Raw genomic sequence first — 24,168 nt, 5'->3', positions numbered from 1 at the left:
TCAGAGTTTCACTCTTGGTTCATTTAATTTCACTGACAGGGAGGAAAGGCAGGAGAAGCACTGTGATTTGGTGGCTAAGCTGTATTTGCCTGATTCTTGTTGTTTTTGTTTTTTTAAAATCTTCTCTCTTAAGCCATAAGTGTCTGTGTATCTGGAAATGTTGAAACTATCGCATGGCTTTTATTTTAATAGGAATTGGCAGATAAAGTTCTCCAAATATTCTATCTTGCTGACCCTGTGCAGCTGCCTCATATCATCTGCAGTCCCTGTATGAAGAATGTATGTCCTCTGACAGCTGTGAATTATCTTCGTAAAGTAGAAGACATTATGCCGTCAGTGGTCCTTACGCTTACTAAGGCTTTCATGGCTCTGAAAATGGGAGACCTTACAATGTATGAATGTGAGATGAACTCCCATAAGGAGGTAAGGTATACCAAAAGCATGAATTATTCACTTTTTTGTAAATCCCAGGTCAGTGGGCTTGGCTTGTGGTTGTATTTTACAATAAAACCATCTTTCAGATGCTTCTCTTTCTCCTGATTTGCTGTGTATGTTCCACTGAGCATCTGCAATAACAGTAGGATCCAGGGCTGATATACAGTGGGACAGTGCTGTTATTGCAAAGCCTTATCAGTAAACAAAGGATTTGAAGATAATAATTCTTTTAAATGAAGTGCAGTATACTGCAGCATAACAGGCTCTGCAGAGTCAATGCTCTTCACCATTAAGGCAGGGTTGTACAGTAACATTTTTCCACCTCTCCATTGGGTGGAGCCCATGAAAACTTGCCACCTGTATGCAAACAACTCTTAAAAAATTGCCTTGCATGGTGCATACAAGTCAAAGTTTCTGTATGCAGTCTCACTGTACAATTTCTCATCTTCTGTTAAAGTGCTTAATCCTTACTAAGTCTAGATCAGAACCTACCTCAGTTCTATCAAAGTAAGAATTCCACGTGAATGGGGGAAAAAATGTTAGTAAATCAGTCTCTGCCATAGATTTTCATATGTGGATTTAGACTGGGACCAGTCGGTAAATTTCTTCTTGTTAAAGCTGATCAGAAGTGTTGAGCAGTGGGCTTTTTCTGAGAGTGAGCTGATACCCCAGAATTAGATGGCAAGCTTCAGAAGCAAAAGCTCTGGGGAGCTTTGAGTTAGCAGCTTTTGAATTGCCAGGTGGGAACTGTAGAATGCTGTTTCAGCAGTGATGTATAGGATCTCTCACCTGCTTTCCAACTGTTTGCAGCAAGGTGAGGTGAAATTGCCATGTTACAGACAAGCTGAAAAAATACACATTCACAGAATGGTTGAGGGTGGAAAGGACATCTGTAAATCATGTGCTTCAAATGGTCCAGCTCACCTTCTCTTCCGTTACTTGGATATTATTTAAAGGAGAATCAAGTGTTTGGTGTTTTGGTTGTGGGATTTTGTTTGGTTTTAATTTGACCTATTACAAAAGTAACTCAACTTTAAAAAACATTTTGTTGTGCAGTATTAAAAATAGCGCTTCCAGAAAGATAAAAGAAAGATAATTTCTACAAGTAGAGGTCTAGAAGTATGAATTTTCTTTCTAGGTCTGCTTTATGTTTCTTATGTGAATTGTTTAGTACAGACATCATTTCTCCGCTGTTGTTAAAATGGAAATAGTATCTTGTCACGTTACCTTTAAAAGCACTTTGAGTTGGATATTGTGCAGCATGTTTTGATCATTGTTTCAAGGGTGTTCAGCAAAGTATTGCACCGAAATTCCAGCCGGGAGTTTTTACAGCACCTTATGTGTTTACTGGCTGATTGCGTAGTAAAATCTATGTTATATGTACAATAACTCCAGAATTCATTAGAATGTTTCTTCTGCTGTTGAGATAGACAGCATAGTGTTCAGAAGGCACTGGCCCAACACACAGTTTAGACCTGGATCTTTGGAGAACTATTCTTTAAATTGTAGAATATATTTCTCTTTACTTCACTGTGTTTGCCTGAGAAATAACTGACTTTACTGAATTGAACTGTGCATGGATTGAGTTATTTACTTATATCTGACTTTTTATAGATAATGCTGGTCTGTGGTTTCATTGGGCAACCAGCACTCCTGAGAGAGTATAAAGAAGGAATTGTTATTCCAACTGAATTCGCTGTTCACCTGAAGGTGACGCAACCTGGATTACTGGTGGCTGCCACTGTGGCTTTACATGAGAACAGTAAAATAGAACTGGAAGAAGCAGATATGTTTTTCAAGGTTGGCCTATGATCATTTTTTCTTTCTTCATGTAACTAATTCTATGGGTGAGCAAAGTGGGCTTGGTTGCTCCTTCACTCACATTTTTAGCATTTCTTTTGAAAGAGGGAGATGAGGGTTGATGTATTCCAGTGCAGAGATGCCTCTGAAATCAGAAATTGGTCTTTTTGGAAAGAGGTATGGAGCTAAATAAATAAATTAATAAAACATCCATTTTGATCCTGTCACTTGAATGTATAATCTGATCTCAGAGCTTTTCTGGTCACTGAAGTTTTCTGTGTTTGGGAGTAGACAAAACCTTTTTCTCCTTTTCTCTTTCGTGCAAAGTTGTTTGGATTAAAACCACGTATGCTCAAATATAAGTTTGTTGTGAACTAATGTCTGTTACTGTGAAAGATGTATGGCAAAAAGACCGAGTCATGAAGCTCAAATTATAACAAATACTGTTTTTCAAAGGCTGCTGTAAACCAAGTAAATGTCCTCTTCACCAACTTACCATACCTTAAGCCCAGGAGTATCTCCCTTGTGGGTCCTACTGTTACACTCAGCTGAAATGTACAGCATTTCCTTATCATGGTGTTTGCTTGCATTAAGATTCCTCTTCAGAAGACACCTGCTATGCTATTGGCATATATAAAAGCCTCCAAATTAGTAGTCAGTAAATATTTGCTGACAGTCTGCTGATGATGGAAGAAATCAAATCTATTATCTATTAAAATAATTCCATGAACTTTTAACTTTTTTCTAGCATTGTATTATGTAGCATTGCATCCTTGAGAAATACCTTGAGTCAAAAAAGGTTCCAAAATCCTGCTTCTAGTAATTGAAAATCTGTTCCTTTTGTTTCTTCTGATTTCTGCTAATAAGAATTGCCATGTTCTGCACTAACTTGTTGTTTTCTAATGTTTTTGTTCCTAGGTGTTGTGTAATAATAATGGTGAAGACACAGTTCCTCAACTTTTGCTAGATTTCTGGGAAGCTCTTCTTGTAGCATGCTCTCAGGAAGAAGTACTCCAGGAGCTCTTATTGAGGGTTACTTATCAGTATGTTTGGAGGATATCAAAGAAGCAGCTCCCTGAGACTAAGCCATTGAAAACAACAGAGGATCTGGTAATTCAGAAGTTTTATGACTGTATTGTCCATCTAAAGCTATCCAATTACTTAATATTTGGATGATGGACAATTTGTAGTTGAAATGCTGAACCAGTGATGGAGCACCTAGTGGGAGGCAGGGCCAGCCCAGGGGAGATCAAGTGAATGCAGTGTACCTCACTGATGGAAGGGGTGCAGCCAGGATGCATCCCTTCCCAGACCTCATTTAAGGGTTGGTAGTGGAGGTGAGGGTATTTTGTGGAGATCCCTGCATCTCTGAGTTCTTCCAAAGGTAAGGAGATTCTTCCTTTGTTTTTGTATCTGCAGCTGCTGCATTTGGGCTTGTCCTCATTTGCTGCAGCCAAAGGCTTTGCCACCCAGCTAATATCACAGTACTTTCTATCACGTTATAGTGATACAGCCTCTTTAAAGAAGTAAGCCTGAAAGTAAGTAATGTAGTGTCTGCTTACAAGACAGGTTTTGCTGTTTTTGGGAAGTCCTGTTCTTTAGGGACATTTTAAAATGCACTCAACAGGAGTGTTGCAGTTCTGGATATTCCCAATCAGGACTAGAATGAAACTGAGAATTTTCCAGGTGTTTTGTGTTTGTTTGTTTTTCTCTTAACAAAAATTTTGCAAAACTGACTAAATGAGGAAATGCGGGGATGATGAATTGTGAGGTATTTTGATTGTAAAATCTGAAATACAGAAATAAATAGAAACTTCAGATTTGTTTTTCAATTCTATGAATTAGAAGAAAGAATAGCTGCTATTTGAGAATAAAGTTTTCTTTACTTGCAGGGAACAGGGTGTTTGATGTGGAACTGTCACTAACAGAAATACTTCTTTTAATAAAACTTTATATTGTTTTTGTAGATAAATGCCTGTGACCATTTTGGCTTCATTTTCCCATGGGTTACTTTCATAATGTCAATGGAATCTCCACTTGATGAAGTTTGTCCTGAAGATATTTCAAAGCTACAGGTATGAAATCCCTAAACCTTGCTATAGGCAGCTTAAATCTGCTCTGCCGATGTTCATGCATGTGTGAACAACTTTGGCAGCCAGCCCCCCTCAATTTATCCAAGTTGAACGGAAAGACCCCTTAAAATCATGAAAGAAAAAAATATTGAAGTGACACATCAGTAACAGTGATACTTACCTTTGTTGTTAACTGTGTACTCAGCTTTCTCAGCTTTTAATAATGTCTATTAAAATAAATTTTACTTCAAAAGTATTGTAAGTAAGGTTGTTCTAAGGTTCTGTTAGCAGTGTTTTGTAAAACTTGTGTTAAATCCAATCAATCTTTTTTTGTTGTTGTTCTTTAGTCGATTTTATGTGGTCAATCGATAGATATAACTGCAGCTCTGCCTGTCCTGGAGCCTCTGGCAGAGGCTGGCAATGTTGGGCTCACCATTCGAGTTCTCTGTAGCACCCGTCTGGGCAACTTCGAGGAGTCCATTGACCAGCTCCTCAGACAGTGTCCTGCTGCAGCTGTGTTCTATGCTCAGCATGAGCTGAAAGGTGACAATCGGGTGAGCTATTCGAGTTAAAGTCTTTTGGATTCTGGTGTGTTTATTTTCCCTAGTTAAAATGTTACTGCATACATTTAGACTGTAGATGGATCAGATAGCCCAGTTTTCAGACAAAGTAAATTGCTTAGCTTACTTTAAACTACTTGTCTGGCATTTAAATTCCATATCCCAATTCTTAGTAATTTTAATGGAATATTTCTCTCCATTTCTTCTATGACTGCCTATGTTCATTCTTGTAGTGAAGGGTAATCTTTTCAGTGGCAGAAAACTTCAGAAATTAAATTAATTAATTCATTTTTTTTCCAATTATAAATGAAGAACTAGCCAGTTTCTTAATAATCCGTGTTCTGAATTATTTGATACAGGTACAGTAGTGAGAAATGTTATATTTTTTATGTCTTATGTTCCCTGTAGGCTCCCAGACAATTTTAGTTGTGGAAATGATTTTTGAGTGTTATATGTAAGAGTTTAGTTGTGTTGTCCTTTACAGCTACTTTCTTAATTGTACACAGGTGGAAATACTACTGCTGTGTTCAGGATCAATTTGTGTTTTATTTTCAAATCTGAAAATGGTTTATTTGGTTGTATGAAGTACAAAGGCAGAGCTGAATGTGAGGAGATGCAACCTAAATCAGAATATAGGTGGAATAAAGAAGTTACTATGTTTATGAAAGAAATCTATTTCCCCTCCTTCATTCTCGTTGACAAAATGAATAAAAAATACTGCGGTACTTCCACTGTTGGAAGAGGATCAGCTCAGAGCACAGCAGTGTTCTTGTAACATTACTCACTGCTTTGCATGGAGCTGTTTTGAGCAAAAAAAGAAAAAAATCTTGCAAATTCTTTTCTCTGTAGAGACACCACAGGGGGGCACTGTTTCTATATTTGTTGAATATGAAAAGATAATACTGAAAACCAGATGTATTCGTGCAAAACTACTGCATTTCAAAGCATGATATAAGTCAGTCTACTTGTATCTGCACACACCTGATCTTTGGTGTATTTTTAGCAGGTTTTTCAAACTCTTTAACTGCGGTCATTGTTCATTTACACTTACTTTTGCTATGGGTTTTTATGAACTAGGCTGTATGGTGGAACAAGCTGCTCCCAGAACTTTGTGAGGAAGCCAAACTTAGCAGAAGTGACAATCCTGTTCTTATTTCATCATTAAAAGGTAAATCATTTGATGAGAGTTCAACTCCAGAAGCCTTTGTATAGCATCCAACATTCTAAATATTGTTCTAAGGAACACTGAAGTGATGGTTTGGAAAAAAGGGACTAGTTTCCATTGTTAAAGCTTATAGAACTCAACAGGCTGTCTCATAATCAGATGATCATTCTGCAACATCCTCATGAAAATGATGTCACTCATTTTATATGGAAAACAATTGCATTTTGGGAATTACTACTTCTATACTGATCAAGAACAGACACAAAGAACTTGATCGTTAAAGTAATGGATATGGATTGTTGTATTTTCTTTCTGGGGTAAATGACTTTATGGTTGTAAGCAATGACAGCTAACAGGCTACTGTTGATAACCTATTAGACAGTTAAATCTATATTCATAAATACAGTGTATTACTGACAGTCATATTAAGCAGAATGAAACATCTGAGTTCATGTAGCAGGGTGATGGTAGGATTACTGCTCTTTGGTTAGCAGAAATAAAGAAGTGGTGAAACCAGCCATAGTGACTGATGTAGTTCTGTTGCATGTTTGTGAGAAGTCAGCCATGTTGTACTGCTGAGGGGCAAGTGCATTGATTTTGACAGAATAAGAAGACAGATTAACAAAAATACATGTATTAAAATATAAGTGTGCTTCCTGGGGGCAGAAGCACACGTTGCCATATTTTATTATCAAGTTCTGGCAGACTGGTTTTTTTGTTTGTTTGTTTTCATCTGATAACTCTGCTACACACATTTAAGACCTTAATTAACAGCTTCATCTCAGATGAAGTTCAGATACTAGTAGAGAAGACTTTCTGGGCGGCTTTTCTGCTTGCTGTGAAGCACGTGAAGCACTAGATTGCTATTCTATAAACATTAGTGTCGCATGTAGACATGATGAGCTGAGGTGTGGTTTTAAGATGTAATTTCAGTTTACCTCTGAGATTTCCCATAACAGTATATGTTCTTAAATAAGCATGTCTCAGATTTTATTTCAGTTAAAATATTTAGATCACTTGATGAGTTCAGGTGGCAGTGTTCTTTTTTGTTTCTGTATACTAACCACAGTACCCTAAACAAGATTTTCTCCTCTGTTTTTGGCAGAAACTTTATCAGTAGTTGCAATGGAACTGGAACTAAGGGATTTCCTTAGTCTTCTACCAGAGGATGGAACTGCAGCATTTTTCCTCCCACATCTTCTTCACTGCAGCCAAAGGAAACTGTTGATGTAGACACAGTGAAAGTAAGTCTGTGCATTCAGATACTGAGAATGTGCTGGAAAAAAAAAAGTACACGAAGGAGGAGAAATACTTCAGAAGCAGCTCTGTGGATCCACCTGCACATCACATATCACCTTCTTTTTGAGTTAGAACCTCATGGCAATTATTGAATGACAACTGTTATTTGAGGCAGAGCATTGCTTTTGAAGCTAATAGTATTGCACTTTGACAAAGGTTAGCAAACTAGAAGAGTTCCTACCAGGCTGAACTGAGTGAATGTTGGCTAGTTTAAAAATAAGCTATTCAGTTAGTAGGCAGAGGTAACACATGCTCTAAAAGGCCAAAATAGCAAAAGAAAAAAACCCATGAAAAAGAACTGTACAGTGCAATTGGACAAACTATGTTTGCTGAAAGTCAACTAAATCTTCATTGCATGCTAACTAGTTAGGTCACAGGCCTAGAGAGAAATTGAAGTTTAGCTGTCTCTTTAATTGTATAAGTAAGTGCCTAACACTTCAAAGCAGAACTGGGCTACTTGTTTTACAACATTGATATTCTTCTGAATTCCAGCTGGAAAAACTAGTTAGCAGTTCTACAGGCTCACTTGCTTGAGTGTTATACCATAAATTGCTTTCTTTTAGCAGTTAGTGGGAAAAGGCCATAAATTAAAGAGACAGAGATGATACAGACTACTTTTTTCTTGCTGTTTATATTCTCTTTCTTCTGCTGTGCTCAGCTGGTACTGAGTGTTTCAAGTATCATTAGGTCACAAGTCTAGATGAAAACTCTTCCAGGTCTGTTGGTGAGTGTCTCGTGTGTCTGCGTGTATGTACTGATATTTGTCTTTCTTTTGGACAGCGTACATCCCTGTGTTTTTCCAGCTGGAGTTCAGTCATAAAAACTTTCACAATCTTTGACCTTATGAATAGTTAGTGTTGTTTTGGACTTAACGATCCCATAAACATCTGAAAGCCTTATTAGAGCACATTAACTCTGTGAAACCAAATTTCACTGAAGCAGTAACATTAAGGGTTAAAGTAAAGGTCAGGGAGAAAAGATCATCTACATCTGAAATAAAACATCAACAAAACAAAAAAGTAGTCTGCTACAGCCAAAATCATTTATTTAATTTACTAGTAGAAAACCTTCTGGTTTTAGTAGGTAGTTTCTGCTGTACAAAGAAGGGGGGGGGGGGGGGGGAAAGGCTAAAGATACAGAGGATAAACCAGGCTGTAGAGCCTGGATGTTTTGCTTTGCCTGTGTTTGATCTGTTATTGCAGTTGTTTGAGGTGAAGGATCAAATAAGCCAAAGCAAGAGCTGGCTGCTGTAAGAATGGCTGCTCTTGCAGTAAAACGAGCCCCGTGCAGTAGCTATTTAGGATTCAGTGGGGCAGAACTCTTAGGTACATTCACTGTATTTTACCTTCACATGGTCAGGCTTATGTTCACCTTCTTTTGTCTCATAGTTATTTTCACAATACAAAAGCACAAAAGTCTTATTTAATGAATTACCCATTACATCTTTTAAATTTACTTTCTTTAAATTCATTACTGGATAAAACTACAATTCAAGAACCTATAATTAATATGATAGCCAAATTCCAGTTGTCCATGCAACTGTCCATGCATTTTATTTTTTTTTAAACACAGAATTAGTTACAAACTAAAACCAAAATAAATCCTCACAAATCTGGAAAGTACATTTCATTTGGCTTTTCCAGCAGTTAAATAACATGCACTAGGCATCACCTGACACATGGCTACCTTGCAAGTTATGATTTTTATTTAAGAAAACTACAAGTTATTATACTCATCCAGCTGCCTCAGCCTGTGGTCTCCTGTAGCTGTGTTCCATCAAATGAAATCTTCTTAAACACATGAAGAGGAGATAGTGTTGTCCATTGTTTAGACATAAGGAAAATCTTTTTCTCTCAGAGAGTTGTCAGGTACTGGAATGGCTGTCCAGGGAGGTTGGTGGAGTCACCGTCCCTGGCAGCGTTCAAGAGGTGTCTGGATGAGGAGCTACTAGATCTGGTTTAATGGCTTGTGGAAGCAGTGGTTACAGGACAGTTGGATGATCCTGTAGGTCCTTTCCAACCTTGTGATTCTATGATTCTAGGAGATAGTACTTCTCAAGAAATTCTTTACTGAAAGTAGATCTTGGAGAATCACTGTAGTAAATGTTTTGTGTTTTTTTTCATTCTTGCACATCTGGTGTGCCTTTGAACTTGGATTGATTGAACAGTCTTGGAAACAAAGACCATTTGTCTGTAAAGGGAAAAAGATTTTATTTTATTTTTTTTCCCAATCCTGTCAAAAGAAGAGTATATGCATATGACAGCATGGTCCAAGATGGGAGCAGTGGATCTCAGAACCTTTTGCATATTGTGAATTTGATTCAAAAACACTTAAAATACACTGATGGGTGTGAAATGCACTAGACTATAAGAGCTGATTATGGAAATTCCAATCTGCTGCATTTTCAGGTACAAGTTTTTTTTTTTCTACGTGTACTCAATTTATTATATGCAGAAATTTGTCATAGTGTATCCTGTAAATCAGCTCTTTAACAAGATAGCATTTAACAATCTAATCTGCATTTGTTAGTATACTCAAGTACATCAGTTATGTATCTGTATATACACATGGACATACACATTTTGGAATACTGCTCTTTCTGTCACTTAACATACCTATTATGCTTTGTCTTTAGTACATGAAAGTTGCTTTTAAAGTTGTATTAGCTTTGTTGAAGGAAGAAATACCAAAATTTTTCAAGATTCAGATTCTTTTCACAGGCAAGATTGCTAAAGTAATAGTAATAGTTAAGTAACAGTGTTTGTAAGGCTAAAACATGCCTTTTAAAAAGAAACTGCTGGTTCAGTTGTTCAGTACTTTCAGTGGTGACTTCAGCTTTATTATCCAAATGGTTATTTTTGTTTTAAATGAAAAGTGAGAGGGAGTCTGATTCCACTAGCACTTCTTGGGCACAGAAGTACTGCATCTCATGACGAGTTCTTTCTCAAATTAAAAGATGCCATTTTAATTTCATTGACAGGGAGCTGGAGAGATAGTTAACATCAATTCCTTCAGATTCTTTTTTTTCTTCTGAGTGGTAGCACTTAAGTATGATCTGATCAGATCAGAACTTGGAATATTCTTGCTTCCATTTTACTACAGGAAATATGAAGTCATGATGCACCATTTGGTGCCTGAACTGGATCTGAGTATGCTGGCATGTCCTTGAGCTCTGCACTGCATCTTTAAGAATAATGAACATTACTATAGTAGATAAGCTCTTACCTTCCTTTGGGAGCACTGTGTATGTTGCTTCCATGCCTGCATGGATGTGGTCAGTAACATGACAGTGCAATAACCACGTTCCAGGGTTCTGTGGGATCATTTCCACTGTTTGAAATGTTCCAGGGAACAGATCGAAGACATCTGCCCGGTAAACTCCTGTTTGCTTCAAGATGAGAAGAAATGATCATTGAGCAGCATGGCATGAACAGACAGCAGTCATGCGAGCTACTTTTTAGTCATGCTCCCACCAAATCTTTTAATCACATCCATGCAAAAGGACATCTGTATGTCGTTTCATCTGACTTTGTTGGTTTTACCTCACATTCTTAGCAAAAATGAATGGAAAGGAACTGTTACCTTATAGTTAAAGCTGTGGCCATGGAAGTGTGTTGTGTGAATATCTATTTCGTTGCCCATTGCTATCAAATACCAGCTTACTTCATCTCCAACATGCATAGTGAGACCATGCAAATTTCCAAATACTTTTCCATTAATGGCTAAAAAGAGGGAAAGAGAAAATAAGATTTTGTTTCTTGTTATTTTCAAGGCTTTAAGAGAGTTAAAAGCTGCAGTTAGGCAAAAGGGAGGGCTTTGAGTGGTATACAAATATAATTTTTAAAAGGTATTAATGAATTGTTATCTTAACAAAAAAAAGGACAGCGTATTACGAAATGGGTCTGACTATGTCATCCATATTTAACTAGAAAGCAAGAAGTAGCTAAAATGGAAGTGTGCTACTGTGCACTGTTACTATGCTGAGGCTCCTAAAACTGCATTTCCCATGGTGCATTGTAAAGGAAAAGCTTTATGAGGACATGATTTCAGGATACGCAATACATAACCAACCTAGTCAGATTAGTTACTTTCTGGCATCAAGTCAAAATTTCCAATTTACATTTTAATCTTTTCATCCTCAAAAATGCTGCTTGTTTTCATAGGTTAAAATATGTAATTTAGTGGCAGGAACAATAAAACAGTGAGTGAAGTTTTTCTGGCTTTCTACCCTATAACTGGAAAAGTCAGGGAGGATGAAAACGTCCAATTTATATGTAGTACTTTCAAACACATGATTTTATAATGTCTCCAGAGTTACGTTAATTAAGTTAGGAAACATACCGTGCATTTTGTTACTTTCAAGGAATTCCTCATTTTCTTTGTCAACAAGGTGCGGGTTGACAGAATAGGTTTCAATGTTTTCATCCAAATACCATGACTCATTTTCATCAAAAACCATAAAAAGAAGAGCAAAATGCACTTTCCTCCTAGTATGAGATAACGGCAAATAATGTCTAGGACACACAACGAGTGTGCCTATTAGTCCACTGTAAGTGTCCTGAAATTACAGATAAAATTAATTATAAGTGGTGACTAATGTTCGAAGCGTACATGAATGGCAGGAGAGCCAGGGAACAAGAATACTGGAGAGTGTGACTTTCAAATTCTGCCCTGACTTTACTGTATTATTAAAGAGACCCTTACATTCAACGGCATGGTAGTGGGGGAATGGCCTGACAGATAAAGCAGGAGTTTCAAACCTCTCTCCTTTTTGCTGTAAGTTTATCTGTGCTGAAGTCATGAACAAAACTCCTCAGACTGATGCTAGCAGTATACCTTAATGATGTCCACTGTTGAATGGTATGCCCATGCCGTACAGTGTGGTCCACCTCTCTCAGAACTAGATCTTGCTGATATTTTCCAGACATACATTTTAGTTTCACCTAAATTAAATAAACATTGATGAAAGTTAGAAGCTTTCTGTGTGCTTATGTGCAATAAGTCATGAAACAAGTGTTATCTCCATTTAAACTTATATTGGTCTTGATCTTTCTCTTCCCAAATAGTGCACTGGCTAGTTTCTTCTTGTTATTTCCCTTCTGCAGAACCCCAGTACTTCTTGCCAGTGTTCTTTGTGGCTGCCCTGCTTAGCATCATAGAATCACAGAATGGCTTGGATTGGAAGGAACCCCAAGGATGATCAAGAGAGGGACAGTCACCTCCCTGTCCCTGCTGGCCACTTCTCTTCCCACAGTACCATTAGCAATGGCATGTTTTACCATGTTTAGTAGCAATAATAATATCCTACATAAAGATCACAGAATAACTTTTAAGAGTAATAGCTAGTATGAGCTTGCTTTCCTTATGTCACCAAATTTGCTTTCTTTCATAAAAGACATGGCCAAGTTGTGTCAAATAAATAAATAAATAAAAATTAGTGGTATGTCAAGGACTAGATGCATAGCAGTAGTTATGAGGGGCATTTCAATTGTAGAGATAGCTCAGCCACGGTCAGCATCAAAATTGTAAGAACCTGAGCTTAAAAGCAACAAACTAATGAATGTCTGGTCTTTTCTGCTTCCCTAAAAATAAAGGTTGCTGAACCCTACTAGAAGGCTTGATGTAGAAATAACATAAGGGTGCTTTGATACCTGGGTTAGTTATAGCAACATCAGAACTGTCTGTTTTCACTCCATGGGCATGTATAGAATAAGGTCTTGATGCCAGGTTCTTAAAAACTATGTTAATTTTATCTCCAGTACTTGACATAATCAGTGGCCCTGTTCAATTGAAAAAAAAGATTAAGGTGATTTTGCAAATAATCAGAACAGAGTGAGAGAGAGAGTTTACTGTGCTCAAACACAACAACGTGATAAGCCAACCTGAGCAGCCGAAGTTAGGCAACTAAACAGGGATGTAAATTTTAGCACCTATGCAAATACTGCATTTATATTTGAAGTCAGCTTGGATGTTGGCAACTTTTTTTTGTCAACTTTGAAAATACTTGAAAATACTGTAATCAGGCAGCAAACCAGTAGGTTGCTGGTTTCTTGTTTCCCCCACACCTCCATAAACCAAGCAATGGAATCTGGTAAAGAAAGCACTGTAAGAACTATACTCAGTATCGTTGAAATACAATTACCTTGAATTTGAAGGTGCTGCTCTTCCTCTGATCTGCCTTTCAGAGTACTGAATGTCTCATCTGTGTACTCACGATACACTACTTTTTTGTATTTTGAGCCAATGAATTTGTCTTCTTTATTTAAAAATGGATTGCCAGGGCTGAAAAACAAACAAACAAACCCCAGTAAATAGATATTATAATATACCTGACATTTCTTCATGTATTTTGTACCATCTTTTGCAGATAATAAATTAGCTGTCAAACAAAAATCTAACTCAGTGAAATGGTAAACTCATAGGCTGTATCTTCATTTCCTCATGTCTCCCCAGCTGCATCACTGGCAGGACATGAGAAGCTGAAAACCTGAACTGTCCTTGTATGTGTACAGCACTGCTCAGCAAAAACTAAAATATCAGTGTTGATATTTGTTCTGAATCCAAAATACATCAAAACAGACACTATGAAGAAAACTAACTCAATAGCAAGTAAAGCTAGGACACATGGCAACATTATCAGAGAATGACCATAAATGCATATATATTTCTAGGGCTCACTTGAAATGAAAATGTGTGTAGAAATGTCAGGATTGCGAGGAGGAAATTGTTCCTTTGCATTCTTCACATTATCTCCCCCTCTCACCCCCCTTGTATACATTTTAACATACCTCTCCTTGTGATATTGATGCCGCTCAAATTCCCATGTCCTGTTAGGGGAATAGTCCCATTCAACTTCTATGGCAGCAATATAGTGTGTCTTCTCATGCAAATACAGGGATGGATCCACATTCCCCCAGTGGCATGATTTCACTTTGTATTTCTGTTTCATGCCTCCTCTGTAGTGATCTGTTGTCAGGCACGATACCTCAAAAATTCCTGGAGGTTGTACAGGAAGTTAACACTTAAAGACAGTTTCAAGACAATCTTTTCTTGTTGCTCTTATTGAACTGTGTTATCTGTTTTGATCTAGAGTTTAGAGGTTGAAACATGAGCCACTGTTTGTATAAGATGGAAATTCTTTGTGTAATATGACTACTTGTAGTAATACAGTTCAGCACAGATGTAGAAGCTAAGAAAATGTAGCATGAAGAGCTTGCACACTGTTTGCAACTCTTCACACACAGCTGTACAGTTTGTAGTGTCCCCAGGGATCAAAATACCTGCTATTTACAGTTTCTATCTAAGCATAACATGCTCACAGGTAAGCAGTTTCTAAACAAACAGTATACTTAAAACACTTCGAGCTTTCACGTATCTTGTATATCAGTCCTGCTGAGACAGAAACAAAGCAAGGAAGAAAGAAAAATATATAGATACATTTTTACTCCTTTCAGTCATTTTGTTCAAAATTAAAAATATCATAAAGTAACTCCATGCCATTTCTTTCAGAAATTACTCCAATGTAGTCATGGTCAAACCTGTCTTTTTTTAGCCACTGTCACCAAAAAAAAAAAAAAAAAGAAAAAGAAAAGGAAAGATTAAATAAGATTAAATAAAAGCCTACTTTTAATTGTTTTATAGGTACTGTTCTACAGCCTTTGGCATATGAAGATGACGTGGCACACTGGAGCTATCAGAGTTACTACTCCCAAAATCTGTTGAGGTTCAGAAGGAAAGCAGGACCCTGCCCATTTAGCGGCAGAGCTATACAAGAACATCAAAAGGCTTCAGCTAAAGGACAGATTCCCTGGAAAGGTCTGTTTTTGGCAACAGTGGGAGTTTTTGCGTCCTGCAAACCAGCTGTGAACTGTGGCAAGAGAACCTTTGCCAGGCAAAGGCCAATAGCAGTTTTTACGCCAGAGGAAGAGCTGCAGTGAATTTTGGTAGCAATGTAATACCACTCTGTCTGGGATACTGGCTGAAAACACACAAAAAAGCCCAAATAACCAAACAAGCACCACCAAACAGGACACTTACCTTCAGAATCAGGCTTCATAATAGCTGTAACAAATGTATGTGGAAACAGATTTGCTGTATCCTTTCTTGTTCCTTTTGTTACGAATGTGTTTTGTGAAAAGTATATCCCATGGACATCAACTTCTGTTCCTAAGCCCATCAAGTGCCAGGAAATCACCTCACCTTTACACATCTCAAGACCGGGTTGATTTCCATACATATAACCATTAATGGCTGCAGAAGATTTGAAGAAGTAAAACCAAATTTGATTAACACAACTTAATTCTGCAATATAAATTAAATAACATTCAAATATAATATCTAAAAATAAATATAAAATGTAATGTCTTAGAGTGACAAAGATATTAAAATATCACAGCAGCAAAAATAGAGGATCTATTCAAGCAAAGAAACTTCTTAAACCTGGAACTTAAAAACAATTTCAAACTGTTCTCACTTTCAGTGTCTAAAGCACAGGGACCTGAGCTGACCACCTGGAACATTCACTGCTTTACACTGCAAGAGTTCTACATTCACACAGTGGAGACGATCCCAAACGCTGCTGGTTTAAGTTAATGATTCTCACTCCTGTGCAAACCTTCTAAAGGCCTTTGCCAGGTTCTTCTGGAATGCTTACTATCAAAGCTCTGTAAATAACAGAAATGCCACAAAAGGCAAGTATAAGAAAGTGCATGGGTAAATCTGTTTTAAAGATAATAAAGTATTTGCAAGGCTAAGAATTGAAGACGAAAATGTTCTTTCATACAAAACTGCAAATAACTTGCTACAGTATCAAAATATATTCACCTTGAAGCTTAGCTCCGCCCTATTAAAGCAGCAGTGATTTTTACTGTAAGGCATCCAGTGTGGTAAAGACACCCAGCTATGGACAAAAAAATACTCGTTTCAGCCACATCTTCTATAGGGCAGAGGTCAGTTTTCCTCTTGTTACCTGGCTGCATTCATAGGGGTTGCACGCGGGCTGCAGACCTCTTTCCTTCATGTCTGCTGAAAGAGGTATTGTGTCAAATACCTCTGTTGTGCCAAATAGTCCACTGCTGACACTGAACTGCTGTCAGTACATTTTGAACTGATAACCACACTGACCTGAAATTGAATTGCTTTCAAATATGGTATGTTCCAGTGGAAAGAAAATTAGCATCTCTGTTACTATACAGTCTCCCAATCTCCACTGTGAGCTTGCAAAAATGAAAAACTTACAGAAAAAAAGGAAGCATTTGATTAGCAAAATATAAAAAGCAATTTTCTTACAGTGCATTTTGTTAGACTCCTGGAAGTCCTCGTTATCTTTGTCAATTTCATCAGGATTTAATGTAAACATCAAAATATTGTCATCCAAGTACCAGCTCAGGTTCTCATCAAATACTGTGGCAAGAAGGAAGAACTCCCTGGTCACACTTTTCTGTTGAGAAGAAATAGCACAAAGGAAAATAAAAACGAGTGAAGAAATCATGCCAGGAAAAAGAAGAAAAAAAAACCAAAACCACAATAAAACCATTCAATGTGTATATTACTTTGAGTATAATTCACAAACTAGCATAGATGCATGCACTGAAACTTCACTCGGACAACCCTAAAGCTGTCTACCTGCTGTATGCAGTGGGCAGATATCTGCTGCTGCAGCCCTTCCACCTGCAGGAACCACCTCCAGAAACAGATGCATATCTTAATCTTTAAAGTTTCTACAATTTTCTAGTTATTTGCAACCTACCTAAGACTTGAAGGCTGATGACTGTGACACTGATTTCATAATACGGTCTCTGCTTACGTGAAACCAGGCTGATTTTTTTTTTTTTTTTTTTTAAATATTCCCCTCAGTGCATGAGCTGGATGGTGATGTGCAGAGCCCAGTTCAGGAAAAGACAACAGGTTCAGTTACAGTGATGCAAATGCTTTCTCTTTGACTGACCTGTTTTGCAGAAGGAAGCAGAGCTCCTCTCCTGCACACCAAAAGAGGACCCACAAGGCCGGAATTGGTGTCTCTGACTGAATCCACAGCTGAGTAATAAAGCCAAGTTAAGCAGTCTGGATCTTGGTCTGTGGGGCCCACATCTTCTGGCACATTCCACTCATATGTAAACGTAGCACCAGGACTGACATGGGATGCTGGAGATTCAGTATCTGTTATAGAAATCAACATAAGGAATTAAGCCTAATGAAACCTGTTTATTTCTTCACCTTTAGCACATTATTTTACACAACAGCTTGTTCTCTGCTGCTTGTAAGGTCCCTCTCCACAGGCACACCTCTGGAGGCAGTTCTATACAGCGCTCCCTCGTTGCTCTTGTGGTAACTCACACCATGGGGCTGGATGCTAAATGGGCGGCTGGCGTTATTTCGGAAAGTCACCCTGATGCTCTCACCCACTTCTGCCTTGATAACAGGTCCTAAAAAAGAGCACAGCATCTAATTTGGTGTCAAGTGATGTAGCAATCACTACAAGCTTATATGAATGGCTGCCTGCTTTTCCCATTGTAAATTAACTGCCCCTGAGGTTGTCTGGCCACGAACCAGATCCCTCCTACATGCCCCAAATCTCATGGCATCCCACCTGCAACTGGACTGTTCACCTCCCATGAAGGCCCTGTGTAAACAGGACAGTTCCTCCCTTTGGAAAGGAACCTGCAGACATTAGCACCAATCTCAAACTTACTCCAAAACTGTGTCAGAAGCAGCCAGCTTATAAACAGAGGTAGAATTGACTAGTCTGGCTTTGTAATTCAGGCCTTCCCTTTAGAGACCATGGCGTACTCCCACAGGCAAGTTGGGGATGACCACAGCATTGCTTTTAAGAGCTTTTCATACACACTGAGTTGCTCTTTGGAGGAATCTACAGGCATCAGTGTCTGAAAGAGGAAGGGAGCAACAAGGAGGGAGGGGGTGAAAGGGCACTATTGGCCAGTCAGTAGAAGTGATACTTTTCTCCGATAAATCTTCATCACAGATTCATTCTAAATATCTTACCTAAGAGACCAAGATGTTCTTCCTCTGGGAGCCTTTTTTTATGTGCCGTGAAAGTACCATCTGTATATTCCCTGTAAATGGCTTTTTTATAAGAGCCACCAATTCTTGTCTCACTTTGTTCAAAAAATACAGAAGATTCACTGTGCGAAAGAAATTGGAATAGATGCAAAAAGTTCAAGTCACGACACTGGAATTCCTCTTCAACCTAGTGACATTACTTACCACTTCAGCAAAATGTATCTTAAGATTGCAAGGGAAAAAAATGAACTGATTTGTTCTGATATTTATCTTAGCATTAATATTTAATCAGAGCTGAGGACAATGAAAAATTCTCCTTAGAAGCAAATTCTACCATAAGGCTTACTCTATTTAGCATGCTCATATCAATTCTGCTTGAAAGTGAAACTTCTTGGAGGCATTCACCTGTCAGCAATTAATTCTTGTCCTGTAAAATGGTTCAGAGCAGATGGGCCATAATTCCAGATAATCTCTTCAGCAGCAATGAAGTATTGTCTTATCTTTGCAGTCTCACTGCGATCTATTGTAGATTTTCTGCAACCTTCTACTTTAAAAAGTGCCTGCATACCACCTGGAAAAAATGATGTAGAGAAAATTAAAGCAAAGAAGCTGCAATTCATTTTTCTTCCCATGATTCTAATAGCTCCTTCTCTTACACAGAGAACTCCTGGAGTACTGCTAGTTGGCACTTTAGACATAGCCAGGTACAAGAAGACAGACCAGGTTTTCCTCTAAATCTAATCAGTGTCTCACTTGTGAAACTCTTAGGTCTCTGTACCCTAAGAGACAGATCTGCTAGTGAGTCTCCTTGTCTCCTTCCTGGAGGTACAAACAGTACCAAAAAAATAAAAAATAAAAATGCCCTTTTACAGTTATATTGGGCCAATTTGTAGGATTTTCATGTTGCCCATGAAGCATCATCCACATCAAGATACTGCTTGATGCTCTGGCTATCTGAAAATATCTACTCTGCAACTGAATTTGTAGGACAAACACATTCCTTCCCATGTCAGAATTTTCAGATGCTGGAGCCTGATTTTGAGGTCAGTGCTGCAATTTTTGTAACAGATGACTTCTGTAACTCAGAGGGATACAGATCATGTAAAAAAAAGTGTGGCATTAGCTTCTACATACTTAACATGGTTAAAAAAACAAAAACATGGGAACAATAAGATACAAGGAAGACAAATGCAAATCATGATTATTAGCCAATATTCTTTCCAGAACATGTCGCTGTCAGGCAAGTTAACCTGCCTGTCCTGTGCCCTTGCCCAAACATGGAACTAGCACTAACTTTTTTGTTGGCAAACAGAATGTTGTGATGAGTTACTTTCAGTAAAAGATGAACATCAAGATATTCTTTGGCTGAAGTCTGAGTATGCAAAAAACGTAGCAATGCCAATAGCTGTCAGTTGATAACAATTTCCATTACCAATAACAATGTTTTTGATTCTGTGGGTACATCTCAAGCCCATCTCATACACTTGTAGGCACTTCATTTGCTGTAAGAGAGTTGTTTTTTTTTACCTTTGAGGAGAACACTGTCTGCAAATAACCACATAGTGTGATAACAAAACTAGCCACATAGTATGAAAGAGACTCATTAAATTGGTATCTCAAGCTGAAAAAAAAATCCTGATGTCTGTGACTTATTCCATACCTTCTACATGGTCATTCACTTGGCAGCTCAGCAGCCATTCCCCGGGATTCCTTGGTATCATTAGAGCATCGATAAATGTGGCTGGGAAGAGGTTAATGGTGTCAACTCGATGGTGCCTTTCTATTAAGGTCTGACCATGAAAGTACACTGAATGGATGTCAGCTTCATTACCCATGCCAAAAAGATGCCATTTTACCTTATCTTCAGCACACATTGTGAGATTTGGGAGGTATCCATACATGTACCCATTAATTGCTGGGAAAACAAACAAACAAACAAAAAAACAACCCATCACATTAATTATTACTATTATCTTCACAGAGCTCAGGATTTTTACTTCAAAAGCGAGTGACATACAACCATTACCCTATTTTTCAGAATAGAGAGGATCTCAGAACAAAACACTGGACCTTTGAAAATTAACCAACATCAAACGCAAACTTTATCTTCGCATCTACCTGCAGCTCCTGCTATGATTGTGGAAACCATGCGTGAGCCAGAAGTACTTTATTGCTGACAGTAAAATCTCTTTTTCTAAACTGCAATATTATACAGTACAGTTTGTAACTTAGAAACAAAACCAAATTACAAAACTGTCTTCAGTGCCCAGCAAATTTTACTGGAATAAACCAAACAAAAAAAAAAAAAAAAAAAAAAAAAAAAAAAAAAAAGTCTGGTCTGTAGGAATCTTTTTTCACGATTCCCAAGGGTTGGTTGTTTAACACTGGTCATGACTTTGTTTTTGGTTTTGTTTTTTGTTTTAAAATTTAAAAGAGTTTAATTCTCCAAGGAAAAGTTCTGTTTTAAAAAGAAATCTTTAAAAGAGACAACCCATAAGAAAAAACAATACCTCTTTACATCAATGGCAAGTAACAGTAATATAAAGTTCTCACAGTGCATTTTATTGCTTTCCTGAAAGTCTTCATCATCCTTGTCAACTTTGGAAGGCTCAGAACAGTATGTTCTGATATTGTCCTCTAGATACCAACTGAGATTTTCATCCATCACAGAGAACATAAGGATAAATTCAGCATCAACATATTTATCATTGTCCTTATTCATTGCACCTGAAAAAGAAAGTAGCATATTCTCTAGCAACCGGCAATATCTGTTCAGTGTTTACCACTGTATCAGTGAGGCTGGTGAATGTTTACTTGATGTTTTGTTGTTTATCTTGAGTGTGACTATACATATAAACTTACAACCATATTGGGAAAACAAAGGTTCATTTTAACAGATGCTATAAAATCACTTTGCTAAGAATAAATATTGTATGCGAAAAGAATGTAAAACATTTGTTCTACATATCGTTACACTTTTGCATTGCTAGCATGAACACATTGCACTCATTTGCCTAGTACATAAAATCAAATTAAATCCCATCCTATTATTAGAAGACAGCTAATTGACAAGACAAAACCTGCTATTTCAAAATGACCTGTAATTTCGTCTTCCAGCAAATTAGTCTGTTTATATTTATCAATTGCTGTTATCAATCACCTTGCATATGTAGTAGTTGATTCATGTTTTACCTTTCTTGCAAATTATTAAAGGCCCAACAAGCCCTGATGCAACATCTCTTGGAGCATCTATGTGAGAGTGGTAAACCCTGGTTATGCAGTCTGCATCTCCCTTAGCGGGACCTTGATCTTCTGTCACATCCCATGTGTAAGTGTACTGGCCTCCAGGCTTCACAGCATCATCTCTTTTTTCAAAACCTTTGGTATTGTCTGGATAAAAAGCACCTGCGGAATGGCACACAGCCAACGTTAACATAACATATTTCACAATACAGTGTCAGAATAGTGCTTTGAAGTTGACTCTATGCTGCAGTAACATGGACTGAATACTTGAACAGAGGTAAAACAAATATTTTAAATCAGATGAATAGACCTTTCCCTTCTGCTAAAGAGTTCCTTTAATTGACTTGGAATTCTGTGATTGTGCTTTGACAAATATATTTGAGTTCTTTATTTATTAGGAGGGCACAGTGTACTTCTGCTACAGAGACAAAAGCTAAAATATTTGTAAAATATTTGTTAAATATTGATCTTGGAATCTGTTCTAAAACATTGCATTCCTCTCCAAGGAATGCAGGTGTTGCTGAAATAAGGGCAACAGTGGTAAAATTGTAAACATATTTCTATATTTTACCATACAATATGCTGTTCTGCTCCCATAGCGTGTCAGTATCAAGTCACATATTAGATGTAATGAAAACCTTTTAAAAATATTAGGCGTTAAACTAATATTTCATAATTTCTTTTCCCCACTGAAAAATTTCCAAAGACTGCTTTTGACAGTATCTAGTCAGTAATTCACACACTGTTTTTAAGGTCTATTAATAAAACTTCCAGTGGCTATCTTCCAGTGCAGTCTTTCTTGCAGATAATAGGGGAAAACTACTCAGTGAGGTACATCTGGCAGAGTGAATCATCAGGCTACAGCCTCAGGGCTAGATGTCATCATTCTATACCCAGTGGTTTTCAAGTAGGAAACTGGAATTACAGTATTTCCTCAGGAGGGGCTTACCTTCATTTTCCTTTGTATATTTTACACCATGTGGATGCAGTGTGTAGTTTCTGGAAGCAAAGTTTTTCAAGTGAATAACAATAGAATCTCCAACTTCTCCCTTAATGATAGGGCCTAAAAAACCCAGCCAGGAAGGTTTCTCAACTATCACATCATATAAAATATTGGTGTACTGAGTGTAGACGGCCTTCTTATAAATGCTTCCTATCCTTTGTGGTCCTCTTTTAAGGAAGACTTCAGCTTGCCTGTAAAGAAAATACACAAACATCTATAATGTCAGATATTCACTTTATATTTTGAGTAGTGCTAATGAGCAGACTCTCAAACAAAGACCAGGCCTTTGTAGCACTGTGTATAATCTGTCTTCGGAAGCAAATATATTCATATTTCTGAGGAGTACAGGCACCCACATAGAGACTAAATGTTACACAGCAACTAGAAATTTTTGCTACCTATTTTGTAGACTGAAGATAAGGGTGTTTTACACAATTTTCTGCTGCTTCTAAGTCAAACAATAGGTCTTCCTGCTCAACATTTTTGTACGTGCAGGTTTCAAGTTCTGTATAGCTTTCCATAGCCAGTTAAAATCAACAAGTATCATGTTATGTTGACTTTACAGTCAGTGAGGAGAAGACTCTTCCTATTTCTGATATACTTCTTCACTGAACATTTAGTGTCCTACTCCATTTTAAAGACACTGAAAAAAATAGAAAGGATGACTTTTTTTCCTATCCAATACTTTTTTGGTACCTCTAATATCTGAGTTTTCTTTATTTATTACTCATGTCTTCAGGGTATTCCCTTCCTCCTCACCACATTTATCCTCCATTTCTCTTTCTCACACTGCACAGAGCTTTCCTTGCAAGAAACATCCCAGCTGCTGCCCCTCCACAAGAAAGTGACCACTGCCAACAACAAACATCTAAAAAGGAAAACTGTGCCCAACAGAAAGATTTTGATGTGTTAAACTTCTGAGTTTAAAAACATAAAAGCAGGAGCCTTCCCTTCATCACTGCCACTTGGCTAATTCAAAATAATACCAGGCATTTACGCAATCACTTCCTTACCTCTAGTTAATAATAGTTTCATTATGACAAAGTCACAAAAAGAACATTACATTGTACAACATTTTTAGTCAGCAGTCAGCTGCAATTTAGTTCTTAAGCAAGTCAGGAAAAAGTCAAAATTCCCTTATATGTCTGCCACGAAGTCCAAGTACACCAGCACAGTTCAGTTCACTGACTTCACCAGGTCCTAATCTGGTCCAAGCATCTAAAACAGACAGTGCTATAAAATAAAACTCAATCAGTATGAACTACATTACTTACTCTTCTTCTGCAAAATGTTGTCCAGATATGAGATCAGTATTGCCGGGTGCGTAGTCCCATGCTGTCTCTATAATCCCGATGTAATACTCCCTGGTCACTGCCCTAGTTCGGCAACAGCAAAAAAGCAGCAAAACTTTTAGCAAGTGCAGCTTCATTCTGCACCCATGAACCTTGTGGAAAACGTGAAATAAAGACACATAGTGGGTACATGCAATTTCCCTTTATATGGTCTTTCTTTCCCACCCCCACCCTTACTCTCCTGGTTTGCTTTGGCGAATATTATAAGGTGTTGCACAAT

General features: G+C 37.7%; 2 protein-coding genes across 5 annotated transcripts in view; one reads left to right on the top strand and one right to left on the bottom strand.

Annotated features, from left to right (window-relative positions):
• HPS3 (HPS3 biogenesis of lysosomal organelles complex 2 subunit 1) overlaps positions 1–15,373 on the top strand; it is a 25,238-nt gene extending 9,865 nt beyond the window's left edge. For 2 of the 3 annotated variants that reach the window (XM_072344086.1, XM_072344088.1), the window contains exons 11-18: positions 193–423; positions 2,050–2,235; positions 3,154–3,345; positions 4,203–4,310; positions 4,655–4,861; positions 5,945–6,035; positions 7,138–7,276; positions 14,973–15,373. In XM_072344086.1, the coding sequence (XP_072200187.1) occupies positions 193–423; positions 2,050–2,235; positions 3,154–3,345; positions 4,203–4,310; positions 4,655–4,861; positions 5,945–6,035; positions 7,138–7,265 (1,143 nt within the window). In that variant the 3' untranslated portion in view covers positions 7,266–7,276; positions 14,973–15,373. The remainder of the gene's footprint in view (positions 1–192; positions 424–2,049; positions 2,236–3,153; positions 3,346–4,202; positions 4,311–4,654; positions 4,862–5,944; positions 6,036–7,137; positions 7,277–14,972) is intronic. The other variant, XM_072344087.1, reaches the window with a different exon arrangement.
• On the bottom strand, positions 8,646–24,168 carry CP (ceruloplasmin). Of its 2 annotated transcripts, XM_072344084.1 has the most exons (19): positions 23,871–24,167; positions 22,543–22,787; positions 21,543–21,755; positions 20,904–21,077; positions 20,011–20,265; positions 18,756–18,921; positions 18,333–18,472; positions 17,615–17,755; positions 17,278–17,489; positions 16,620–16,770; positions 15,369–15,581; positions 14,120–14,327; positions 13,474–13,613; positions 12,983–13,111; positions 12,168–12,274; positions 11,673–11,889; positions 10,914–11,053; positions 10,557–10,719; positions 8,646–9,521 (listed from the first exon to the last, which is right to left on the bottom strand). In XM_072344084.1, exons 1-19 carry the CDS (start codon positions 24,023–24,025, stop codon positions 9,451–9,453), a joined length of 3,240 nt encoding a protein of 1,079 aa, XP_072200185.1. In that variant the 5' UTR covers positions 24,026–24,167; the 3' UTR covers positions 8,646–9,450. The 2 variants fall into 2 exon arrangements, 1 of the variants encoding a protein (XP_072200185.1); XR_011904627.1 differs by lacking the exons at positions 8,646–9,521; positions 11,673–11,889 and having other exon boundaries at positions 10,583–10,719; positions 23,871–24,168.

The sequence above is a fragment of the Excalfactoria chinensis genome, chromosome 9 (assembly GCF_039878825.1).
Source record: "Excalfactoria chinensis isolate bCotChi1 chromosome 9, bCotChi1.hap2, whole genome shotgun sequence".
NCBI classification, from domain to species: Eukaryota; Metazoa; Chordata; class Aves; order Galliformes; family Phasianidae; genus Excalfactoria; species Excalfactoria chinensis.
This window is presented reverse-complemented; position numbering and strand designations above follow the sequence as displayed.

Excerpts from the sequence above, each read along its gene's own strand:
- CP (XM_072344084.1), bottom strand. The coding sequence starts at position 24,025 with ATGAAGCTGCACTTGCTAAAAGTTTTGCTGCTTTTTTGCTGTTGCCGA. Across the intron at positions 22,788-23,870 it reads CAACATTTTGCAGAAGAAGA|GCAAGCTGAAGTCTTCCTTA; the intron begins GTAAGTAATGTA and ends TTTTCTTTACAG. Across the intron at positions 18,922-20,010 it reads AGTGAATGACCATGTAGAAG|GTGGTATGCAGGCACTTTTT; the intron begins GTATGGAATAAG and ends CATTTTTTCCAG.